Source organism: Dendrobium catenatum, unplaced genomic scaffold (genome assembly GCF_001605985.2).
Source record: "Dendrobium catenatum unplaced genomic scaffold, ASM160598v2 fragScaff_scaffold_294, whole genome shotgun sequence".
NCBI lineage: Eukaryota > Viridiplantae > Streptophyta > Magnoliopsida > Asparagales > Orchidaceae > Dendrobium > Dendrobium catenatum.
Genome location: NW_021318756.1, coordinates 366,313 through 392,571, shown reverse-complemented (window position 1 = coordinate 392,571; position 26,259 = coordinate 366,313). Strand labels below are relative to the sequence as shown.

At 32.4% G+C, this 26,259-nt stretch overlaps 1 protein-coding gene across 1 annotated transcript; it reads right to left on the bottom strand.

The window, feature by feature from the left end:
- Positions 1–234: 234 nt before the first annotated feature.
- On the bottom strand, positions 235–24,530 carry LOC110091976 (ubiquitin domain-containing protein 2). Its single transcript, XM_020816303.2, has 4 exons — positions 24,220–24,530; positions 19,017–19,139; positions 760–879; positions 235–688 (listed from the first exon to the last, which is right to left on the bottom strand). Exons 1-4 carry the CDS (start codon positions 24,254–24,256, stop codon positions 624–626), a joined length of 345 nt encoding a protein of 114 aa, XP_020671962.1. The 5' UTR covers positions 24,257–24,530; the 3' UTR covers positions 235–623.
- Between the last annotated feature and the right edge of the window lie 1,729 nt (positions 24,531–26,259).

Here is a 26,259-nt window from a genome sequence, read left to right as displayed (position 1 = left end):
GAAATGACACATTTTTAGTTGAAAAGCACTTAAATTAGCTCTCTTCTCTTCATCTAAACTTTTGAAGCAACTGCCCCACGCCTCCACTCTGCCATTATAGATGAGAGATAGATGTAAACATTCTCTTATTCATCCAATCGCATCATCATCATCACTAAACTTACTAACTGAAATTGATCTTCCCAACAAATAATAACAATGACACTCGAGAGATCCTATTGACAACCAAAAGAATAAAACTATAAAAGCCACCTACTCTAATTTCCAATAAATAAACTTCAACTATACAAACTTCTGTTCTGTGAGCAGACATTGGTAATTAATGGATCGATGTTTCAACTACAGCTCGGACAGTAGATACAACATTAAAACAAATGGTCAAAAAAGTAATCTGAGGCACCTAAAGAACAGCACTATGTGAACATGAATTGCCTGAATGAGACGAGCAGAATATTCTGGGCAAGCATAATCCACACGGGAAGACAGTTATTTTCCAATAGGAGTTAAATATTCAAGTTATTGGGAATTATCAAAAATAGAGCGGCAAACAGATAAATGGAATACAGAGTAATGTACAAGATATACATTTATCTCATTCCATTCAAAGTCTTGTCCCTACAAAGTTAACTGTCACGAATCAAATTGGTAGGCTCGCTCAAAACATACTTTGGCAATTCATACTTTGCTCCTGTAATGAAGTTTTCTGTTAATTAACATTAGTGGCAGAAATTTCATCAGAGTAGATAGAAACCTTCTTACCCCTTTCATCATAGCAGGTGGTCATGTCGGTATTCGCAAGGATGATACCCGCACTATCCACAATGGTTTGTGCTAGGTTGACATCAGATTCTGCAGCGGCACGGAGAGCATCCCAAATCTCTGTGATAGTAAAAGGTAAGAAAATGGATTAGTTTAGCACAGATTATCTGTTATTACTTAGAAACTTCAGATCTGTTTCTGCCCCCATAGATGGGAGCAAGAAGTCTTGGGTAAAACTTCCGTACTTCCAAAATCAAATTATGTAATTATAAAAAGCAACTATGTAGTACCAACAGCAACAACAACATCAAGCCCTTATCCTACTATGCGGGGTCGACTATATAAATCATTTTTCTCTATTGTGTCTATCAAGAGTCAAATTCTCATTTAAGTCTAATTAAGAAGAGTCATTTCTAATACTTTAGAACCAAGTATTTTTAAGTTTACCTTTACCTTTCTTAACATAAATTAGATATAATACAACTACTCTCCTAATCACGTCATCGGAAGGCCGGCATTTTATGTTACAAAATTATCTAAGGTGACTCTCTAATTTTATTGGCCATTGGAGCTACTCCAACCTTTTCCAGTATATACTCATTTCACATTGTCTATAAGAGTAAAGCCACTCATAAGAGGAAGTGGCCTCTTCTTTGAAAGTGGGCAAACTTATTTATTAATAAATAAATATAAAAAAATAAAAATATATAATATATAATTCATAATAAATACTTGAATGTAATTATGGTCCATGAATTGAATAATAATTACAACTTTTTAATCTATTTTACATTTTTTTTATAATATTACATTACTGTTTTATGAAAAATTAAGTCAAATACTTCTTTCTCAATATATAGTACTAAACAGTCATAGAACCAATTGTCACCAATTCTACTAGCTCGAACTCGGCTCCTCCCACTATAAACAAGCTCGAGTCGCTCACAAGCCTCAGGCAGTCTGGTTCGTCTTCTGCGAATAGCGAACCGCTCCGAGGTCGTTCGTGATCTTTCGCCGCCTTCCGCAAACTAGTTCCACTCTGCGGTCCCGCCTTTTGCTCTGCTTACACGTTTATAAGGTCGAAGAACTTTACACACTTGCAGTTTAATAGGCTTACATGCGCTCGGTCTGCTTTGAATCACGAAGAAGCAGAATTTTTAAAACCGCAGGCGAGATTTTTAAAATTATAGGCAGGATTTAAAAAAAAATGTTGCAATGCTTAGCATTTATTATTAATTTTTGTAAATATTCAAATTTAATAAATAAAACAAAATTATCTTTTTGCTTTAGTCATGGACATTCTCACTAGACATTTGCAAGAGGTTGTACTCTGGTGTATGCTTTTTGCTAATGATATTCTTCATGTTGATAAGAATAGGAAGTGGGTTGAAGGTAAACTTGAATTATTGAGGTCAACCTTAGAGTCTAGAGGCTTTCGTTTGAGTAGATCTAAAACTGAATATATGGAGTGTAATTTTAGTAAAATAGATCTAGTGGGGGATTATAACTTTGGGTGATCAAGTCATTAATAAAAGTACAAGCTTTATATATGTTGGGTCTATTGTTCAGAGTGATGGTGAAATAGATGGGGATATTGTTAGCAGAATTCAGGTTGGATTGTTAAAATGGAGGAATACAATGGGCTTGTTGTGTGATAGAAAAGTCCCTCTCAAACTTCAGGGAAAATTCTATAAGATGGTAGTGAGACCTACAATACTTTATGGTGTAGAATGTTGGCCATTAAAAGAAAAGCATAATATTAAGTTATGTATTGCAAAGATGAGAATGCTCAGGTGGAAGAGTGGATTTACTCTCAGAGATAGGATACAAAATGAGCATATATGTGAAAAGGTTGGAGTAGCTCCAATAGAAGATAAGATTAGATAGAGTTGCCTTAGATGGTTTGGTCACATAAAACAGAGGCCTTCCGATGACCAGGTTAGGAAAGTAGATGTATTATATTTAATTTATGTTAAGAAAGTTCGAGGTAGATCTAAAAAGACTTGGTTATAAAATATTAAAAATGACATTTCTTTATTAGATTTAGATGAGAATTTGACTCTTAATATGACACAATGGTGAAAAATGATTCATGTAACCGACCTCACATAGTGGGGTAAAGGCTTGTTATTATTGTTGTTGTAATAATAATTCGAACTGGCACGTATGCTCACAAGCCGAGGCTCATCAATCTCGAACTCTAGCTCGTTTAATAAACGAACTTGAGTTTGAGCTCAAGCTCGAGCTCGTGGCTCGATAAGCTAGGCTCAAGATCTCGTTAATGAGTCAAGCTTGAGCTAGCTCATGAGCTGGCTCGGCTCACTTACACCCTTAACTGGAAACAAGTGATCATTACATTTGTACGCTCATCTCAAAATTTAACTAAAGAATATCCAATCGCTATATACCTACTTACAAAACTTTTTAGGAACACTTCTAAATCATTAGATTATTGTTCACAGTACTGAGAAGGCAAAAAAATGCTGATAATAAAACTGAATTCCTCAACTAAATTTTTCATATTCAAGCGCCTGTGCCAGAAGAGAAATGATCAAGACCATACGATAGGGCACAACGCTTCAACATCTAAGGCACAAGCATAGATTGCTTAAATGTTTCTCTGAAGGCTGATGCTTAGAACTACAACAATAGGATGAACAAGAAACATTTAAGCCAAATTACGAGAAGCCAAATCCGAATGTATAACAGAACAGGTCTTAGTGGGCTTTTCGAGCACTAACAGAGATAAATTACAAGATAAGAAGATCGATCATTAATAGGCCATGTTGGATTCAAATTGATCTATAGGTGACATTAGTACCTCACTAATAAGAATGGATAAAAAATAAAGAAGAGATGAGAGAAGGATCTTATCGATAAAAGCTCTGGGATTCACTAGATTGTCAAAAAAAAAGGCTGATATGATTAATCAAATATGTCAAACCCACTACTAACCCCCTATTTATTAATTTGGGTTGAGGCACAAAGTTAAATGAAAGGCTACATTTAAGCAATACAAGTAAATTACATAGCAAGGTTTAACAATTGTTTAATATAAAATGAATAAACTTAACTAACTAACTACTAGCTTTCTAATCACATAAAGAACTAATAATAGCTTAGAAATAAAGCATGAGCTCAAGCGAAGCTGTTGTCAACTTCACTTCAAAATGAAGAGTGTCTTTGAGACTTGGGTGAGTTCATTTTATCAGTTGGGTGAGAAACCATAATGACTTATAGTAATCTCTAGGCCAAATAAACAATGGTCAAGTACAAAGGGAAATATGTCAAATATCTTTGTCATTCATCATCTTAGGTCTGCTCTGACTTACTCTGTTCTTTCGCCTAGATGAAATGTTTTGTAAGCTTCAGCCTTAGCCACCATCTATATCATGATCATGTCTCTTTTACATTAAAGAAGTGCAAGAAGGTAAGGTTTTGATAGAAGATATCATATATGGACATGTTGTTTGATCCAAGTCACCTCCAAAGAAGGTAAAGTTGGAACCCAGCAAGAAGAGTAAGTTGGTTATTGATCCTAAGGTTCCGAATAATCATGTGACATCAGCGAGTCCTCTCCCTCATGAAAATGCAGATAAACAATTAGTGTCGACAAAAGAAGTTGTGGAAAAGAATCCACCAGTCATTATAAATATAGGTGAGTAGGACAATACTTTTTTAATTAAATATAACAATATTGTTATAATATTTACAATAACCAAGCTTCCAAAAGAGGTCAAACATAAAGTGAAGGTGCCCGAGGAGTGAACAATTACCTCTTTTTTGTCAAAATCCTTCTTAGATGAATAAATTACAACATCTATAGACACAACTTTAGGAAGAGTGCTAACGAGAATTTACTCGTTCCCAAAACCACTTAATAGGCTAAATCTAAAAGTCCTTCGATTCTTGATACCCCTTCTACGAGAGGTTCTTTTGAAAAGATTCAAACTAGTGCAGGAGAAGAGAACTTGAATTTCACCATGGAAGCCGGTAATAAAAATTTTGCACAAGAGAGCCCTAAAATTGAGGAAAACGCTAGCAAAGTTGTCTTGGCTATTGAATCCACTGAAATTGTTGTTTAAGGCCAAAAGAAGTATAAGGCTTCTTTAAAACATAGCCTTTCAGCACATAATTTAGCTATGATTATTATTGAGGTTTGTTATTTGAAGTCTTCTACAAATACGCTAATGCTGACTCAAATATAGCCGACTTTTTGGATCATCCCACTGCACCTTTAGTTTTAAGAGAAGTCGGCTTACTCCTTTGGATGATAAGCTTAAAGCACTTCTCAATCGCCATCCTACATAGGGTTGCAAATGAACCGAGCCGAGCCGAGTATGTGATTTTTCATGTTTGAGTTCATTTATTATCAGCTTGTTCAAGTTTGGTTCATGTTTGATTCGAGCTTTATTATTTGTGTTCATATTTAGTTCATTTAAATTAATGAGTGTTCGTGTTTGGTTCATGTTTGGTTCATGTTTAGTTCGTTTAGTGCTTATCAAGCTTTAAACAAACAAGCATTAACAAGCTATAAACGAGCTCTACTTCTAGATGTTCCTTAACTTAATAAACGAGCTCTATCGAGCCTCCTAAAAAACAATTACATAAAACATGTTTGTGAACATATTTAGCAAATTTTTTTAATCAATCAAACAAGCACGTTCATGAATATATCTAACGAGTATTCTTGAGCTATCAAATGAGCAAGTTTATGAACATATATAGCTAATTTTTTCGAGCTACCAAATGAGCTTGTTCACGAATAATGTTTAATTACTTTAAATTTATTATTTAATGATAATTATAACATTATGTTATAATAAATATAAAATATTTATATCATGTATATCTATCAATTTTATAATCAAATATTAATTGAGTTTTTATCAAGCCTATTCACGAGTTCTAAATCGAACACGAATTAAGCTTTTATCGAGCTTCTCATTGAGCTTAATAACGAGCTTGTTCATGAGCTTTAAAGGATGTTGGTGTTTATGAACATAAATGAGCCGGGCACATTAGTGTCCAAACTTGTTTATTTAAGGATCGAGTATTTAAAATATTGTTCAAGTTTGTTTGTTTAGTGAATTAAACGATCACAAACAAGCTTTAATCGAACCGAGCAACGAGTAGCTCGTGGAACGTTTTGCTCGCTTTCAGCCCTAATCCTACAATGCAAGATGAAGTCACCGCTAACTTGTGCCTAGAATTTCAAGGTTTAAAGATCGAAGTCATCTCTACTCGTAAGTTTATTGAGTTTTCAAGATCTAGTCAATTCTATGCTAGAGACAAATTAGTTCTTCATTAGTTAATAAACAGTGGATTCAAAATTACACTTAATCATGCTTTTTATTTCTTCCTTGCTTTTGGTAAAATTGGAGGCAATGTTAGGAAGGCAGTGGGTTTCTTCAAACCATCTGTTAAGTTTTTTCAACGTCTAGCAAGAAATCATGTGTTAGTTTGAATAAAAATTTTTTATGTAATTTCATTTTTTTCTTATTAAATGAATCATGAGTTGTTTATAAAATAACTATTTTATATATTTTTTTAATCAAATGTAATAAGAGTTTTGAATAGATCTTACTTCAATGTCATTTGAACTTTCATGTAATTATGAGAATTTTAAAAAAATTTTGAAAATCTAATTTGGCATTTGAAATGATGAAATGAGTGTAGATTTGATCACCTCTCTAAGGTTCCCAATTTTTACTGCAAATATGCTTCGTCCATTCATTTTTGTCTTGAACACTTACTCTCTTCTTTTGTTGAGATTCCATGCTATTTTTCTATTTGACAACTTTTTGTTTTTTATTTGACGACCTGATTTGTGATGTTCACCGCTTTCAATAGAGTCGTGAAGCATTTACTAGCTTTGAATTAACTTAAGCTTCCTTTAAATTTTACCATTATCAGGATTACTAAACATCCATATGGATCAAAGGATTCAAGTTGTATAGTCAAGGCTCTCAATGTTGATGAGTATCCAACTTCATTTTCTAATGACGATTAGAATGATCAATTCCACTCAACCTCTAACTTTCCTTTTATCAAGAGATCATTGATATTATGACAGTGTTGTTCCTCCACAGAAAATGTTGAAATTATTTGCTAGCATAATTTCCTTTGTAGTCTTCTCACAGAAACAAAAAATTCCTTGGAGCATCAATTTCTTCAACTACATTTTCCCATCAATGTCAAAGAATATTTTGATTGTGATATTAGAAAAGGTTCAGTTTTTTCCTTCTAACCATATGAGTATGGTCAAACGTGAGAACAAAAAAATAAAGACTGGAAGCTAAAATACTTCTATGTAAAAATTTACATTTCTCTTGAAATAATTAAGAGCGTTCTCAAAGGTAAGTCATCGAATACAGTTTCTTTACTGAAGCTTTTTTGAACTTTGGATATATATATATATAGTTGGGCTGACTCCTTTTGAATTCCCTGATGACCCTTAAGTCGTTTAACTCTTTGATGAAGAGGAAGCAAGAAAGGAGAAGAATTTCATCCCATTTGCTTCTTGCACTTTCAACTCTCTTTTGCATAAGATTTAGAATCAACTTATTTGCCACATCCACTTACCCATTAGTTTTTGGATGATGCACTAAAGTGAATTTATTTTGATACCTTGTCTTTGAAATTTTTTTATTATTATTATGTTGAGAAATTGAGGATCAATATCTATAATTATCATCACTGGTAAGCATTAATTATAAATAATATTGTCAAAGATAAAGTGGCCAACAACTTTAGGGGTGTTTTGTTTTTCTAGAGCCTTTGTTTTAATCAATTTTTTGAAGTATTTGATCATCATTAAAATAATTTTTCTCAGACCACTTGCTAGAACAAAAGTCAGGAACAAAAGGGCTAACTATGTTTATTTTCCAGACTACGAATGAACATGAACTAGAAATCAATCATAGTTCATGTTCTCTAGAGAATTCTTTTGCATCTGTTTTCAAGAATGACCAGCTCTCCCACAAATCCCAGACGCCAATAGGAACTCACAACAAACACTAGGAAAATAAACTCAGCAATATCATGATACCTAACCCTAATCAAAACTTCCCCTTAAATAGCCCCAGCCATAATAACACAAATACAATCTTTCTAAACAATTAAACATGATTTAGAAGACTTTCATAAAAAATTAAACATGATTTATGAAATATTCCTAAACAATTAAACATGATTTAAGAATTTTTCCTACACAATTAAACAAGATTTAATAAACCTTCCTAAACAACTCCCCTTTGATTAGGAACCTTCCTAAATATTTTTTCCTTAATTAGGAACTTTCCTAAATAGCTTCTCCTTGATTAGACTTTCTAAATAACTCCCCCTTACTAGCTATTCCCCCTGCCTGGCGGTGTATTAGGATTGTGCTACATCAAACTCAAAATCTTTTACTTTTAACATCTGCTAAATAGCACAATAAAATTTCTTAGGAATTTGCTGTTGTAATTTCTAAATATTTTCAAGGTTTTGAGTAATAAAAAAATTGAGTAATAAATTATTTTTTGAATTCATATGCATCTATTTAATAGTGAATTTGTTGACTCAAAGTAAGCAATATATTCAGTAAAATCATTTTTGTCCATAAAAATAAATCACAATGAGGAATTTGAACTTTCCTAAACTCTGCACCTTATCACTTTCCACATAAAATGCATTTCAGCTAACTTTCTTCCTTGACCTGCAATTAGGGGCTGAACCAGCCTTAGTTCTTAGGGGGGGCAAATTAAAAAAAAAAATTTATATATATATATATATATATAAAACAAAATTCAAACAAGTTATTAAATTGCAATGAAAATTACAAGCTTTGCATTTTTTGATAATGTTGCATTACATTTTCATTTGGAACTAAATCAAATACTGCTTTCTCAATATATGACACAAGACAGTTGTTGAGTCAATCATCACCCATTTTACTGCGTAATCTATGTTTCACAATTTTCATTACAGAAAATGTTCTTTCCACTGTAGCGCTGGCAACGGACAAAGTTAATGCTAAAACAATAAGCCGGTGAACTAAGGGATACACGGTATCTTTTTAACCTTAACAAATTATTTTGCCAGATCAGCAATATTATCCAAAGATGAGAACTCCTCGCTTGTACGCATGTCAAGAATGTAAGTGGATACCAGATGCTCTAGAGCCACCAGTTCAACTATAGAAAAATCGGCTGAATATAATTATGTAAGCCGAATTAATTTCTCTTTATTATAAGCGAATGAGTTACTTGAATTTAGACATTATATACAAAGAAGCAATTCAGTACTAGCTCTGAAGAATATATTATTTAACTCTTGAAGTTGCATATCAATAATAGTGTAAAATAATTCCACATGATAATATTGTAAATTTGTTACGTCATCATTTCTGCATTTTAATCGTCGACGAGCTTTGAATGTAGAACTCATAACTGGAACAATAACTTTAAAAACATTACAAAAATGTGATACTTCTTCCAATAAGGAATCTCATCCATTATCCCTCATCATCTGTAATTGTTGTTTAGAGATTTGCACCAACTTCATTGCATTCACTATATCCTGATCTTTTCTCTGCAAGGCTTATGATAATTCATTTGTGACACCTAAAATATCAATCATTAAGTGCATAGCAAGGATAAAATCAAAAGTATCCATAGCATTCATCAGAACACCAGCTTCAATAGCTTGTTGATCATACACCCCATCTTTTTTCATAATTTCAAGAACTTCAATTACTGAAGCATACATTTTCTTCAAGTTAATTAATGTATGAAAATGCGAGCACCAATGGGTGTCACCAGCTCGTTGTAAGCTCGTCTCTTATTTTAATCCTCGACCACTACTTAACTCCCCTTTAGACAAATAAAATAATATTTTATCATGTTGAATGACTCTTAGAGCATCACTCCTCTTGCATGAAGCTCAAACAGTATTGACAATTTCTTGAAGTGATCTAAAAAAGATGTTTCGCATGCTAATGATTTTTAGCCACAACCACTAAGCACAGTTGAAGCTGATGAACAAAACAATGAACATAGAATGCATGTGAATTATCATTAAGTATTAAGACCTTCAAACCATGAAACTCCCCACGCATAGTAGATGCTCCGTCATATCCTTGACCTCTAATCCTATGTATGCTCAATGAGTGTTTTGCAATTATATCTTCAATGGCTGATTTTAAGGCAACTGCATTAGTTGATACGACATGTTTAATGCCTATAAACCTTTCAACTACTTGCCTTAAATTATCCACATATCTCACTACAACAGCTAGTTGTTCTTTTGTAGAAATATCGCGAGATTCATCAAATATAATGGCATAGTAGGAGTCACCAATATCTTTTATGATTGATATCAAAGTTTCTGCAGCTGCAATAGAACAAATTTCTTTTTGTACCTTTGGTGAAGTTTACTTCAAATTTAAGCTTCAATATGCAGATGAACTTTCTTAATTTCATCATTATGATTACAAAGGAAATGAAATAACTCCAAATAATTACCTCGATTCTCTGATCTGGATTACTCATCATGCCCACGAAATTATAAACCTTGGCGTAACAGAAATCAAACACAATCTAATACACTAGTCAACATAACCCTATAATCTTTTTTATTTCTCTCATCTTTGCTCAAATATAGAACAGGAAGACTTTTTTCTTGAGTCTTCATCAGATCTTCACATTTGTGTCTTGCCTTATTATATGCACTATTATGATCTCCAAACGTGACTTAACAGTTTTTTCTTCTTCTTCCTACTTTTGAACCCTTCTCCAATAAATGAGTCTCCCCCCACCGTGTCATGTAATAGTTTTATCTTGAGGTTTGAACAAGTAGCAATACAAACAAAAAGCATCATCTTTTAGCACATTGTATTCTAACATATCAGGATATTCCACAAACCATTTTGGATTAAATCTGCGTGCAATATTGCCAAATACCGTTTGAGGGAATTGATGACTTTTCGGTTGATGGGGTCCCTTCAACATATATGCTTTCGGAATTTTATCTCTTTCATTTACATCATAACACCAAATTGAAGGGCAAATTTTTAGGATCAGCTGGGAGATTATTAAAATCAGTATCCAAACGTTCTTTCCTCTTTAAATAATGTTACATTTAATATATCCTAAGAAAAAATAGGTGTTCTCATATTAATAGTTAGTTATGTACATCAAAGAGAGTTAGTCTTTGAGAATAGTCAAAGAAATCTTTACATAATTTAGAAATCCTTATATAATTTAGAGCACAATCTTGCAAACTCTACAACGCAGCAGTTGTTTAACTGAATCTGAACTCAATGTATTTAATTGGAATTCAATTGGTTTAGTTAAAACCTTGCAGTAATAAAGTAATCCTAGAAAAATAATCTGAACTCAATGTATTTATAAATCTCTGAATTTGTACATAGTCTGTAGTTCTCCTAAGAACCAAATAAAGGTCTAACTCATTAGCTATACTAAGTTCAACCAGTAGAAAATATGGAGTTGCATCATGTACTCAATTCTATAATGCCAAACATAATTAATCCACAAATAAAAGCTCCCTAGACAAGTATGGGTACATAAAATAGTGGGATATCTAGGAATAAGAAAAATCATAAGTAAAAATCACAAGAATTTAACTAGAATTTGGCAAGAACTGTTTTTTCTCTCTGAATTACTCAGCAGTTTAATAAAATTCATGACAAAAGCAAAAAGATATGGGCTTAGATATGATTCTTGATGTAATCCAACTGAAATAGGAAAATAATTGGTGAAACCACCTTGTGTTTGAACACAAGTAATAATTTCTACACAAATATCCATACTAAGTTGAACCACCTCTGTAGAGTTCATAATGCTAATAATAAAATTCTAAAGCTAGATAGTGCATAAGTATTATTCTCAGTTTGTCTGCTTTTACGTGAGAACTATCCAGCTGATTTTCATTAGCATATCCATATCCAGCTGATTTTCATTAGCGTTGTCATCTTTTACGCTAGAATGTATATTTTGTGTTAATTCTTAAAATGGATATTTTTCTTTTAAATTTTCCCAAGAATTGCGAATATTGAGCTGCACTTTTTAACAATTATTTATCTATGCAGGTGACCCCACCATTTCCCACAGTTTTAGCGACTTGCCCTGTCATACAGTTTGAGGCAAGTACTTAATCAACAATGTGAACTTAGTTTGCTGAATTTTATTCTCTTGAAAGGCAAAAGATACCTTTCCGGTTTACATGACCTGCTTTGGGCTGTTTTAATATCTAGGTTAGAGGTGGAAATTGAGCAAAACTTTTGATTTTTAATATGAATATTTGTTAAATTTACAAACCCGCTCTTTGTAAAGGTAAAGCATTTCCTTTTATCAAACAGTGCTCTGATTTCTATTAAGATATTTTTTGTTGTTTATGCAATTTTTCTAGGAATCATGTTTGCCACCAACAATTCCTGAACGTAAACAGCAATCACATTTCAGCTTTGGTTGTTGGGTCATCCTACCACCTGAGAGCTTCATTACACTCAGGCAAGAACATTTGTCAATGGAAAAAGGGAATAATAATTCCTCCAACTAAACCACGGCAAGAAAAATGCATTCCCGAAAGGAGACAAGAAGAAGCATAAAAATAAGAAATCAGATGTTAGTGGAAATGTGGAATACCTGGCTGGCTAGTTGTGCGTGTCCTAACGCCTGCGGTCCTGCGGGATAATCAGCAGAAGAAGAGTTGACGAAGGTGGAAGGTAGAGCCGTCGGCGTCGAAGGCGATCTCTCGCACGCCAGAGAAGAGAAACGGAACGGCTATGCGGGATAAATTGCGAGAGAGCGAGTGGTTTGATTAGGGCAAAATAATTATTTTAGGGGGGGATTTACAAAATAGTCCTCACTCTAAGTATATTATTTTTTTTAGGGGGGACAATTGCCCCCCCCCCCCCCCCACACACACATGAAAAGGGTTCCGCCCCTGCCTGCGGTAGCCCTCAACCTCCAAAGTCTCAACTATCTCAACCTGCAATGGCTCGACCCTCTGGTCTTATAGCAGCTTGACAGTCTAGACCTAAATAGGTGAGTATCATTTTTTAAGATATTATAAGAGTTATTTTTTAGTTAATGAAATATTCTTTCCTATTAATTTCAACTTATTAGAGTGATGCCTTTACACAAATTAATATAATAAGATGATAAATTAATTTCTACTTATGAGATGATTTACATACAAAGAAATTAATTTATTTAGATCACTTTTATGCATGACGAATATTTTTATAATTACATACAAAGAAATTAATTAGGATCTATGGAATATATGTGATGAAATTTAGAAATGATTAATTCAAATATAGGAGAAATATCTTACCTGGAAGTATATGAAGCTAAAATTCGAGTCAAATGTTGTGTCATATATGTATTTAAAATGGTAAAAAGAGACGTATATCAAAAGCCATAGAACGTCCTATCGGTCCTCAAGGAGCATAAAAAAGTAGTAATGTGACTATATGAAAGAAGGTGCCTTCAAATGTAAGAGCAGAGCTGGTTGCTCATCAAGAAAGAAAAAAAAAATTTGAAACAAAGTTTACGGGTTATGTATGTAACATAATGAGAGGGTGATAGAGACTACCAAAGAATCAGATATTCAACTGTTATTGCATGGTGGAAAGAGGCTATTTAAATCAAATTTTGGAATGAAAAGTATTAATTCATCAAGCATTAGGTTAAAGCACCCGAAGATAAAAGACATAGGGATCATTTTTCATATCAAGAACAGGAAAAAGATGCTGCAAAACAATAAAGAATCAAAGAGAAATTATATAAGGAAATAAGAGATAGAACCATATAATACATAGCAAGGTGGTTCTAGTTAGAGAGTATTGATCACACAGTAAAGGCTATAGCACAATATGAACCAAGTCTTAGATATTCAGTCTTATTAGAAGTTGAGAATCCCTCTAATTGAAAGAGAAGTAGTGGGCAACTATGAAGGATGTGGAGAAGAACAAAAAAAATAAGACGAGTTGCATACTTATGTTAGATAGAAAGGCTAATTGTAAAGAGCAAACAAAAACAAATTTTTTGGTTAATTCACCATTACACACAATATTCTTGGAGCAAATAGATGCATCTGAATATTTAAAGACCGCGTTAAACTCTTCAAGTTCCTTGATATACAAATGAAAAAGACCAAAGAAGAGAATATGATCTAAGTGGTTCCGGATAACCACTCTAGCTATATTCTTGCAAGCTAATACTTTAAAATATTTTATTTATATATATTTAGTTTTTTTATCACATTGTGAATTATGAAAGCATCTTAAGTTTTTGTATGTGAAATACTTATGGATTAGAGTATGAATATGTATTGGACACCATGTGCAGCCCATTGCATAAATTTGATGTTTGAAGATATCGGAAAGTCTAATCAAGTGAAAAATAATATCAAGAAAACCTTGGAGTTAGCTAACTTTATATGTAATCATAATACTGTTTTTAATATAATGAGAAAATATACAACTGTTATAGAAATGGTGGGTCAGGCATCACTTATTTTGCTACTTCTTTTCTCACTTTTGCAAGCACACATAAGAAAAATAGAAATTTTAAGACGCACGTTTGCCTTTGAACATTGAAACAAGTCTAAATTTAGTGTTGGCTATAAAAGAATGAAAGCTATGAAGACCAGTCTTAGGACTACATTTTAGAATGGTGTGACTTATGTTTTGAAGATTAGAAGCCAAAATGAAGATGATGAGGTAAGTAGATTGTGGAAAAAGGTCAGTCATGTATTGTATTTAATTATTTATGATGAAATGAACAGAGTGAAGAATGTAGCTAGAGATGCATTGAAACACTTCAAGCTCCTTGATATGCAAATTGAAAAGACTGAAGAAGAGAATGTGATCTAAGTGGTTCTGGATAACCACTCTAGCTATATTCCTTTAATACTTTAAAATACTTTATGTATATATATTTTATTTTTTTTATCACACTGTGAACTATGAACATAACTTATGTTCTTGTATGTCAAATGCTTATGGATAAGAGTATGTATATGTATTGGACACCATGTGCAACCGATTGCATCAATTTGATGTTTAAAGATATTGGAAAGTCTAATCAAGTGAAAAATAATATCAAGAAAGCCTTAGAGTTAACTAACTTTGTATGTAATCATAATATTGTTTTTAATACAACAACAACAACATCAAGCCTTTAGCTCACTATAATACTGTTTTTAATATGATGAGAAAATATACAAGTGTTGTAGAATTGATGAGGTTGGGCATCACTTATTTTGCTACTTCTTTTCTCACTCTTGCAAGCATGCATAAGCAAAAAAGAAATTTGAAGACGTACGTTTGCTTTTGAAGATTGAAACAAGTTTAAATTTAGTGGTCTATAAAAGAAAGAAAGCTATGAAGACTAATCTCAGGACTACATTTAGAATGGTGTGACTTATTGCTTTGAAGATTACAAGCCCATTAATGAAGATGATGAGGTAAGTAGATAGTGACAAAGAGGTCAACTATGTGTTATATTTATGATAAAATAAACACAGAGAAGACGCAGCTAGTGATGCATTTGGAAGCAATGCAAAAAAACACAAGAAAATTATTGGTATCATTGCTAAAAGATAGAGGTGTCAACTCAGGAAAACATTATATCAAGCTGATTACTATCTGCATTCAAAATATTTTTACAAGATTAAATCTAAAATACAAGTAGATGGAAAATTAATTGAAGGTTTATATGCATTTTTTTGTAGATTAGTGGGAAACCAATATGAGAGACTGATCATAGTTCAATAACTCTCTATTTATTACTATGTTGGTAGCTTATTTGCAACTGAGTTTGTCATCCATAATAGAGATAATAAATCTCTATGTATAATTATTAATTATACTTTTATATAATTTTAAACTTAAATGACTTAGTGTTTATCAAGCATAATCAAATTTCGAAAAAAAAAATCAATTTAAAAAAGCTATTAATCTAATTAATTTGTATTATATTAATAAAAGTTATGAGTGGTTAACTTAGGAAATATAGGAAGCTTTGAGGAAAGTTTGGTGATGAATATCTAGCTTAGAAACACATTGAAAAGGCATCAGGAAAAATTAATTGAAAGTTATCTATAGGATTTAATAGGTCAAAAACAAGAGGAGATTTATTCATAATAAGGGCTGGTGCATAACGACATGCAATCACTTTTGTTGTTGTTCAAGAAAGAGAGTATGAGATTGACTCACAAGAAGGAGAAGCAAAAGTGGATTTTCAAAATGAAGAAATTCTACATTAAGGAGAAGGATAATGTGAATGAAAAAGATGAAAAAAGGCTAATAAATTCCCTTTAGCTTGCTTTATAAATTTCTATAGCTCGCATTTAACTTTAACTTTTGCTACAAACTAAATATATTTTTATTCATTCTGGAAGTTCGTCAATTTTACATTAAACTACTAAACTAGTTTTAAGTTTTTTATCTTTTATTAATTCCTATGCATAATAGAAATTGTTGGAAATTATTATAATTTAAACTTGCATTTTCAATTTCAAAGTTTATCCTCAAATCAGGCATGTACACACATTTCTTTTCAAATTTATATCCAAATTTAAGTTATTTATTAAATAATTCATATTTTATAATTATTTCTAAATGAATTATTATATTTGTTGAAATTTATTACTTGATGAGATTTTAATTTGATTAAATAAATGTTTATCATGTGTGTGTGAGAGTGTGTGTGTATATATATATTATGATCACTCTATTTAATAAAAGTGTTGCTTCGCTTTGCTTTGTGTATTGAAGCAATAAGAAGACCTTGTGAATTGCATTGTGCTTTGTACTTTAAAATGTTATGTTACCATCGTCAAGGAATTTGATTAGCAATGATCATTACTTAAATTTTGAAAGAATATGAACTTTTATTTCATTATGCAAATATAAAAAGAAATGTTTTTTAATAAAAATAATCTATCATCCGAATCTTCAATAAAAGATGGAGAAAACAAGGAAGAAATTGGCCATGATAAAGACAATATTATGGAACCTTTCCATACAAGCATGACCTAATTTTACACAGAAACATGGGCGTGCCCTACCATCTTTCTTGACCTTCCATTAAAATTCCAATGCAAGAAATGAAGTTTTTGGCACTTTATAAGCAATGATTTATTTAATTAAGTTAAAAATAATTATGCAATCAAATTATGAAGATTTTAAATCTTTCTGTATATTAATATTTATAAATATTGGGAGAGTTGTATTAAAAATATCATGTTGGGTTGAAGCGAAGGAAGGTGTCACTTGTTTGTAATGAACGGTGAGGCTTGGTAACTTCTTACTATTATGATTCATGGGTGAGTTCGAATATTATTTATATATCCCTCTATGTTATAATTTTTAGGAATTAATAACATTATATATTTACCTAGTGTCATGTTCCATTGTTGCTATTATGGGTAGCCCACCTTCCATCCCTATCAGAACATAGAGATCCGAGAATTCACTAGATTATCAAAAAGTAAAAGACTGATATGGCTGAACGAATGTATCAGGCTCGCCCTCTGATCCTTTTTTTAAATTTAGGTTGAGCATAATTTTATAATAAATACAACATTTGAGTAACATAAGTAAAATTATATAGCACGACTAATAAATACTCATTTTCAAATGTATAAACTTAGCTACCTTGCAGCTTTCTAATCACATTGAGAACTCATGATGGGAAACAAATAAAGGAGTTCAAGTGAAGCTACTGTTGACCAAGTTGGCAAGTAACATTGAGTGATTGAGACTTGGGCGAGTAGCATTGAGAGTATGACATTCATTTGGCAAGTTAGGCTATTAACCTTAACAACTTTTAGTGATATATGGGTTGAATAAGCAATTATCAAGCATAAAGGGAAATGAGTTGAATAGGTTTGCCAACTTGAACTCTGCAACGAGTTTATTATGCTCTTAGATGACTTCCATTTGATGGTGAATTAACTCGCTTCACTTGCAAATTAGCTTTAAACGGGACTTTATAAACTTGGTTTAGACAATATTGGGTGTGCAGGACCTTAACCTTGGGCAAATATGTGGCTCTTAGTTAATTTTGTTTGGAATTCTTCCTGCTGACATGATTTCCAAGACTGCAATTCTAGGTCTCCTATCTCAAACTTTTCCCCTCTTTAATTTTCTCACATCTAAAGTGAAATCAAGCAAATCTGAAGAGGAAAAGATGACCAAGAAGAGGATCTACATCTCCAATCTCTCCATCACTTTCATAAGGAACTATTTATCATGTGTTGCATCAATAAATAAAAACATTCAATAGGATAATCAAACTCTGACTGAAGTTCTTTATAAGTAAATGAGTTCAAGCGCTATGTAGTCATGTTTTATTCACTTTCAATGAACAACAAAATATAAGTGTCATTCCTAATTCATAGAACAGCTAAAAAGAAAGTATGAACATAAATTATCACGGCTCGACTAAGTACAAAAATAAGTTGATTTTCCAGTTTTCCTAAAAGACATACTAAAATTCAATACAAAATTTTAAGTATTGGACAAATACATAAATTAAGAAATAATAGATAATCTGCAGCATGCTACATATTTGAATGAAGTCCAACATTTAAAAAGGTTCATACACCAAGTAGTTATGATTTTTATTTTCTAGACACTGCCTAAGCAAATATCATTCTTTTCTCATTTAAAAGCTCAAAATAACGCAGAGTCATTTAGAAAGTAACATTATCATTAATTTATAAAACATGTGCGACAATTAAAAACTCAATAATAAAAGTCATCATACCTAAAGTATAAAATGTCAGCATATCAAAATCCTAAACACATTGCATATAGATTAAAGTAATTACTTAATTGCAAGATCTCCTAACTGCACTATCACGGTTTGATACACTTACGCCTAGATTGTTGATCACAGAAATAGAATAAAAAAGGTTGTAGGCAATCAGATTTGTAAGATACTTACATAAGCATGTAGCTAATGATTTCAATGCCCATTTATGCTAGAAACCGATGCAGAAAGTAGCATTGAAGGGAAGTAATATGTGGATGATAATTATAAACCTTGTCATTGATGCATCAATAATATTTTGAAAAAATTTTAGCCTCATACAAGTAAACTGAAAATACTCATCATATCTTATTGTAAGCAACATTTCAAATCACAGAGACCTAAAAAGGCAGCACTAACTATTACATTTTCTTACATGCACGAGATACAAGCATGCTCAACAATGTTGGAAACTTGATTAGCTACCTTTCTGGCCGCCGTAGTGAGGTGCGGTATCCCAGAACTCCTCACGCATTCTCTTAATTTCAGACATGGTTATCGATTGTGGATGCTTCCAAAGCTTGGGCTTTCGAACCTTTTTGGTATTGTCTGCAAGAACTCAAGTAAGAATAAAGTTCAATCAAACAATAAAGAAAACACAAAAACAATTTTTAGAGGACGAGCTGGAAAGAATAGAGCAATAAAAACTTAGCTCCTACTTGAACATGAACTAGAAATTAGTCCTGCATGACAATGCATTTAAGTATGACTTCAAATTTTATGGAAGAGATAAAGGCAATAACACAGATTAAGTATGACTTCAAATTTAAACCAAGTTCAAAGCCTAATAACCAACCAAAAATCTTCAAGGTTTACACCGATGGCAGGGGCGAAGCCAAAAAAATTTATTAATCAGACACAAATTAATAATTTTCAAAATACTCTCAAACTTTTTTTGATGATTCTATTGTCTTTTCATTTAATAGTTTATAATAAAATAATATTTTGATCTATCAATAATATCAATATTTATAGTTAATAAATAATTAAAGTATATATTCTATGTTCTATTAATTTTATTACTCACAAATCTATGATTATTTTATCTCACTTTAAATATTTAGGAATTCATTTTATAAAAAATTATTATAATTATATATATTATATATTATATAATATAATATAGTATGATTTTTTAGTGATGCAAATTTTAGGTTCTTGTAACATGGAATTTATGAATATAGTTATTAATTGTAAATTTATATCATATACAAAATGTTTATATTAAAATTCATCATTTTGATTATTCTTTAAAAATATCTACATAATGAAGACATGAAATTAAGTAAAAACCAATGCGTTAATTATCTGTGGGCCAGTGGATAAGAGCTCAACACCAAAAAAAGGGATACTTGGTTCGAATCCCTGTGAAGTCGGATTTCAGGTCAGGGCAGAGGATCAGAAGTGTGAGGCTAGTCAGGATTCCTTAAGGTTCATGTTTTTTTTATTATATCTATTCTTTGTACTCATGACAAGATATATATGTGATAACTATATAGATCATGAGTATTATATATAATTTTTGGGAATGAATACAGATGTGTACATTAATGTTTTGAATTATAGAATCTATTTTGTTGTTTAATACTGATAGATGATATTAAATAGCTCTAGTTATTGTTTATTAAAAGATAAATAAATAATTCTTCCAAAATAGGTTCTGGGACATCATAACCCAGCCAAGGAAAACCCATACCAAAAAAAACCTTCCAATGTTAAGTGTTTTCAGTGCTTCTAACCAAATTATAAAGCTAACAAATACCCAAATCGGCAACAGTTATAGATGCTCTAAGGTAAACTGGAAGGCATTCAGACATCGATCGACGAAGAGAAGGAGATAGAAACAAAAGATTTTGTGGTTGATGAACTGAAAACCATTGTGTGCATTTTGCAAGAACTTCTAAAAGCGCCTCGCCAACACTAATTCCCAACACCACCATATTCTGTACTCATTGCACAATCAAAGGAAAAGTATGTGATATAAATAATAGTTGCACTGTAAATGTCATTTCTCGATCAATAATCTAGCTTTACAACTTAAAACTACAAATAAAAAACCATCCATATGAAAACAGATGAGTTAAAAAGTAGAAATTGTAGATATGAAATGTATCGAGTTATATCTTCTATCTGCAAACATTATATATGTGAGGTGTTGTGCAACATACATGACATGGATGTATGTCACATCATTTTGGGCTAGCCATTATAGTTTGATATTGGAGCTTTTTTTTATTATCGGTAAAACACATCTTCATTTGATTGGAAAGGAAGCAGGTTACTTCTACTCCAATTTTCCTTGACCATTAAATCAACTAAATGCAAAATCGCATTATGCATAGTGTCAGGACCTGAACTGTTACATTTAGGATGCAAAGTGGTTGCATTATTCGCCTGGGACATTATAATGAAAAAGTCAACTGTGTTGTCCCATAAACACTAAAACCAATTTAAGAACTTTTAAAGTGGTTTGAAGACATCAGACCTATTGAATTACAGACTCATTTATCATCGCTCCCTAGTGTACAACATCAAATTGATTTTATAACAGAAGCTTCATTACCCAACCTTCCACATTATAAAATGACCCTAACAGAACATAGTATACTACAAGAGTTTGTGGATGAATTACTAAATAAGCAACCTATTCAATCTAGTCTAAGTCTGTGTGTTCTTTCCACCTTGCTCATACTAAAAAAAGGATAGAGTTGACACACGTGCATTGGCAATAGGACAATTGAAAAATTACAATCAAATACCGCTTCCCAATTCCACGTTCAACAATCTTCTCAAAATTGAATTTGCACAGTTATTACCAACAAATTTGCATTAGACTCAATGACGAATGGATACTTGCATCCAAAACTTGACAAGGTCTCTATGAGTGGAAGGTAATGCATTTGGATTATGCAACGCTCCCTCCACATTAATGTGGCTGATGAACGAGGTACTCAAGACCATCTTAGGAAAATGTTGTGTTGTTTATTTTAAAGATATCCTCATGTAAGTTCTTCATTTGTCAAACGAATTAAACAGCTAAATGAAATTTTTTTGAACTTTTTGAACCCACAAGCTCTATCTTAACATTTCAAAATGTGAGTTCATAACCACTATGAATCTCCTTGATAAGTTTTTGTCACCACAAGTATTCAGTCATGCACAACATGTTACCTTTAAACAAGAAGAATGTCTAATTGAAAATTTAGAACTGGTTTTTCTTCTATGCATTATATAGATTTTAGCAAAAATTTTATCGGATTGGTAAAGTACTATTAAGCAATCAAGGCCCATCAATTTGGTCTGTTGTTGTGTCATGAAATGTGATTGCGTGCATCAGTGAATTTATTTTGTATGCCTGATTTGTGGCGTGAGATGAAGGTGAATTTTTGTAGGAAAAGAATCCATCTCGCATGCATCTTGCTTATGTTTTTCTGGCTCTTATTGAACTGTAACACTTGGTAGTCTCCACATCATACAAAATCTTGATGTAATAAGTAATGTTCCCAATGTTCGAAAGCTTGAACTACAACATACAAATCCTATCATAAACAATCCATTTGTCTTGTCGTACTAAATTTCTCGCTTAAAATCTCCATTGGATGGTCTTCTTGTGATAATACACCTCCTATACTTACTGTTGAAATGTTAGTGACTTAGTGTCTACCTGAAGCAGTTTTTTCAAAATCAGACAATGCAAGGATAGGTGTTGAACTTAAACTCTTATTGAGTGCTTCAAAGCTGTGTTGTTGCTTTGTCGACCAGCGAAAGATTTTTTATTTCAAAAAATCTATCACTGGTGCCATTAGAACACTGAATCTAGGGATAAAACATGATAAAAAATTACAAGCCCATGAAGCTTTGAACAACAAATAGTGAACAAGGTATTGGCCAATCCATAAGCAAAAATATTGCGAGAGCGAAATGATGAATCTTAGAGAATATACATTTGCTCCCAACTCAGTTAGAAAAAGACCCACGTAGCAAGCACAATTTTTTTGGCATTGGGTATGAAAAGATGTGGGGTGATTTGCGAAACAGTGCCCGATTTGCCAAGAATATAAAGGAAATAGCCAAAATAGTTGGTTGTATACACTTCTACCCATTTCTGACTCAATATGGGAGAACTTGATCCTTCACTTAGTATTGGGGCTACCGAGGACAAAGTTGGGAGCTGATTCAATGATGGTAGTGGTCGGCAGATTTTTTAAATTGACGCACTTCCTTTCTTGCAAAAAAAAATCTTTAATGCCCTTAACATAGCCCGCTTATTCTTTCACGAGATTGTTCGCCTCCATGGATTAAATCATAGCCTTAATTCAAAATCGAGGTGTAAAATTTATTAATTATTTTTTGTGGGAGTTATGGAATTAGTTGTGAACTAAAGTCAAACTAAGCTATGCTTACCACCCATTATCTGATAATCAAACTAAAGTTATAATCAATAATATGCTTAGATGCCTAATGCAGAACCGCATGACACAATTGGACAAAGCTCTCAATCAAGCATAATTTGCTTATAATCCATGCCTAATCACTCGAAAGGAAGGTGCCCATAGAGCATTGTCAATACAAAAATGCCCAATCATCTGCTTAACATCGCAGTTCTTCCTGAATGCAAAAACAAGACAACTAAAGTATTGGTCGAGTAGTATCAAATGTTGCTCAAGGAAGCAAGAACCAAATTGATTACTTCCAATGAACACTACAAACAAGCAGCGGACTCACACAGGCAGCGAAAAATATTTAATCCAAAAGATATTACCATGGTCCGCACAGGCAGCGGACTCACTACAAACAAGACTTATGCAAAGTATTATGAAGGAGAGAGTACTCCGCAACTATTGTACTTTTCTGCTTTTCCACTACTTTTATTCTCAGCTTTATGTCCTTTTTCGATTAACATGGAATATTACAGCCTTTATATTGTATTCGCAACTACAGTAATCAGGACACCAGGAATGTTACAGTAAGAACAAGAAAGTTATTTTCAGCTGACAAAGTTTGTTCTCTGTTATTTTAATTGTTATTCTTCCTTTCTGTTCCTAAAAGATAGAAGATCTGACGCAAGTCCAAGTAAAAGATGGCAAAGGCAGCAACTGCAAAACTAATAATCTCAGAAAGAGAACTCAAGTATCCGGCGATGGTAGCCGAGAAACAATGACATGTAGTAATTGATCGAGAGACTCGCTTAGCTGACAAGGGTATCAAATGACTGACGTAAATATGCCCAAATTTGACGTTCACTCAGCGGTTAATCAACTAAAATAATTGTTGTTCTTTTATTCGATTCAAAACCTTATCAGCACCTCCACCTCTACCAAAAACTCGGTATCTTCCCCAGGGATGGTCAGAATTGAAGGAGGAAATATTCCTACAATGGCTAATGCTTCTTAATAAAGCATCAATATGGAATAATAGATTCCACAGAAGTCACATATTTATCCAAGATAATCCTAAACAATGAACGGAACGGTGGGAGCATATTCCACTGATAAATGATCACTCAATTAAAGAATAAAAATCTAGGATTCATGAACCAATAAGCAAGAATTCAAATATCAAAATTGAATCAATAAATTCAATACCAAGCCAAGACTGAGATAAGAGGCGGAGAGAAAGGGAACTTCACCTTCTCCCTTGCTCTGCGAAGATCCGGCGCAACCCATCTTCGGAGATCCCTTCTCGATACGCCAATCAACAATCGGCAGTGATGATGGTCGGCAGGTCAGACCATCGCCAGCCGGAAAATGACCGGCGACAGCGAGGGGAGCGGACTGCAAACGCCGACGAGGTTTCCGAGGAGATTCAAGTGTAATTTCGATGGGTTTTGAGACGATATAGGTGTTGGTTTGCGAGGTCAAATAAGCATATCCTTGCGGCTGCTCACTGCAGTAGGAGCCTGGAGCTAAAAGCAGCGTTGGATTTCTCTTTCGTTAGTCAGGGTAAATAGGAAATCATTGAAAAACCTTTTAGCTTACAGTGATAGCTATCAATTAAAATCATAATAAATAACCCATGCAAACTATTACCAGCTGCCACAAGTCAATATTTCAAGAAATTATTATATGCAGACATCAGATCATTCGGAGGTCAACCAAATGTACCACGTCATCTGTACCCGCTAGTACCCCGTGCCGTTATCAAACAAAAAAAAAATAACGTGATACATCCCCACAGAATAATTTCACCAATATTTCCACTATGGGCTATAACCTGTATGATGCGCCATCAATCATAGGCTATGACCACCACTATAAATATTTCAAAACTCTTTAAGTTTATGTTGGATTAATGCTACATATGAATTTAAAAATTATATTAAATTTCAAGAAAATATAAGAATTTAAAATGCATAAAAATATTCTTACATAAATTTATCTTAATTAAAATTTATTGAATGAATTTTAAAAATAAATTTAATAAATTTTAGATTATTAATCTTGTTAAATTTTTTATTACGTCATATCTCATAATAATTATCTATTATTTATTATTTATTAAGGATAGAAATCAAGGACAATTTTGAGATGGCACGTGCCTCTCTAAATTTTTAATAAATCTGTATATATTACAGATAGATTTAAATTTTAATGATATTTGATTATTTCAATAATAGATATTTAATTTATGTCCCATCAAATACCAAAACTAATGTAGAAAAAAATTTAGGATATTATTTTGATAAATATGGAACTTAAAATTATTTAATTTAATTTAAAATGTATATACTGTATAAATTTTAATATATTATATTAATTGTAAAATAAATATAAAAATTTTAAATCCCATTCATAAATTAACAAAAAAATTTACTAATATGTATTCATTTACATAGAAAATTTTCTACACCATCAAATATAAATTAAATAATTGTAGGTTTGAATAAATTATTAAAACAAAATAATATTTTCAGATTTTAACGGACCGACACATACTGACAAAAAAAAAGTTCTCTATTTGATTTGCGGCTTTAACCGCCAGCCCCCTGCTCTCCGTGACCTCGCCTTTTATAATTAAAGAATCTGTTTTTATTATTTAAAGTTTTGTAGGGGTCATTTGATTTTGCTTGGACTTACGTGTCCTGTTCTAAGAAATATGGCAAATTGTTTGGAATTATTTTTATTTTATTTATATTTTAATGTGAAATAAAATTATGTTTATTATTATTAAAAATAAGACCTAGTTTTATAAATATATATGAGTGATGTTTTTAATATGTTTTTTTTTTTATTTTTTGAAAACTCATATGATGGGCAAGCACTTCCTCTAGGGAGATCTAGAGGTTTTAGGCTAATCTCATTCACAACATCCTCGTTGTAGAGCACATCGGTCCATCAACGATTGAGTCACTCCCACACACACAAGTATGATCAAAGTAAGTTGTGTACTCACTCAATTGCAACATTAACACATGGTGAACTCAACTTCTACCTTCATTTCGCCTTCACACTTGGCAACTATCGCCACATCGTTGATTTCTCCATCTTCCTTTATCGTCAGCAAATGATGTGTGCTCCAACAATCACCCAACACGAGTTCAAGTCAACTTGGCCAAGAACTCAATGAGTCCACATACCAAATTTATCAAAAGATAAGGCTTCATCGGCACCTGGGTTCATATAAGAAGTCACCAACATTGATATGAACTCGCCACTAAGATCAAAATATC

Excerpts from the sequence above, each read along its gene's own strand:
- LOC110091976 (XM_020816303.2), bottom strand. The coding sequence starts at position 24,256 with ATGGGTTGCGCCGGATCTTCGCAGAGCAAGGGAGAAG. Across the intron at positions 19,140-24,219 it reads TTCGCAGAGCAAGGGAGAAG|ACAATACCAAAAAGGTTCGA; the intron begins GTGAAGTTCCCT and ends GAGTTCTTGCAG. Across the intron at positions 880-19,016 it reads TCACTACGGCGGCCAGAAAG|AGATTTGGGATGCTCTCCGT; the intron begins GTAGCTAATCAA and ends TTACTATCACAG.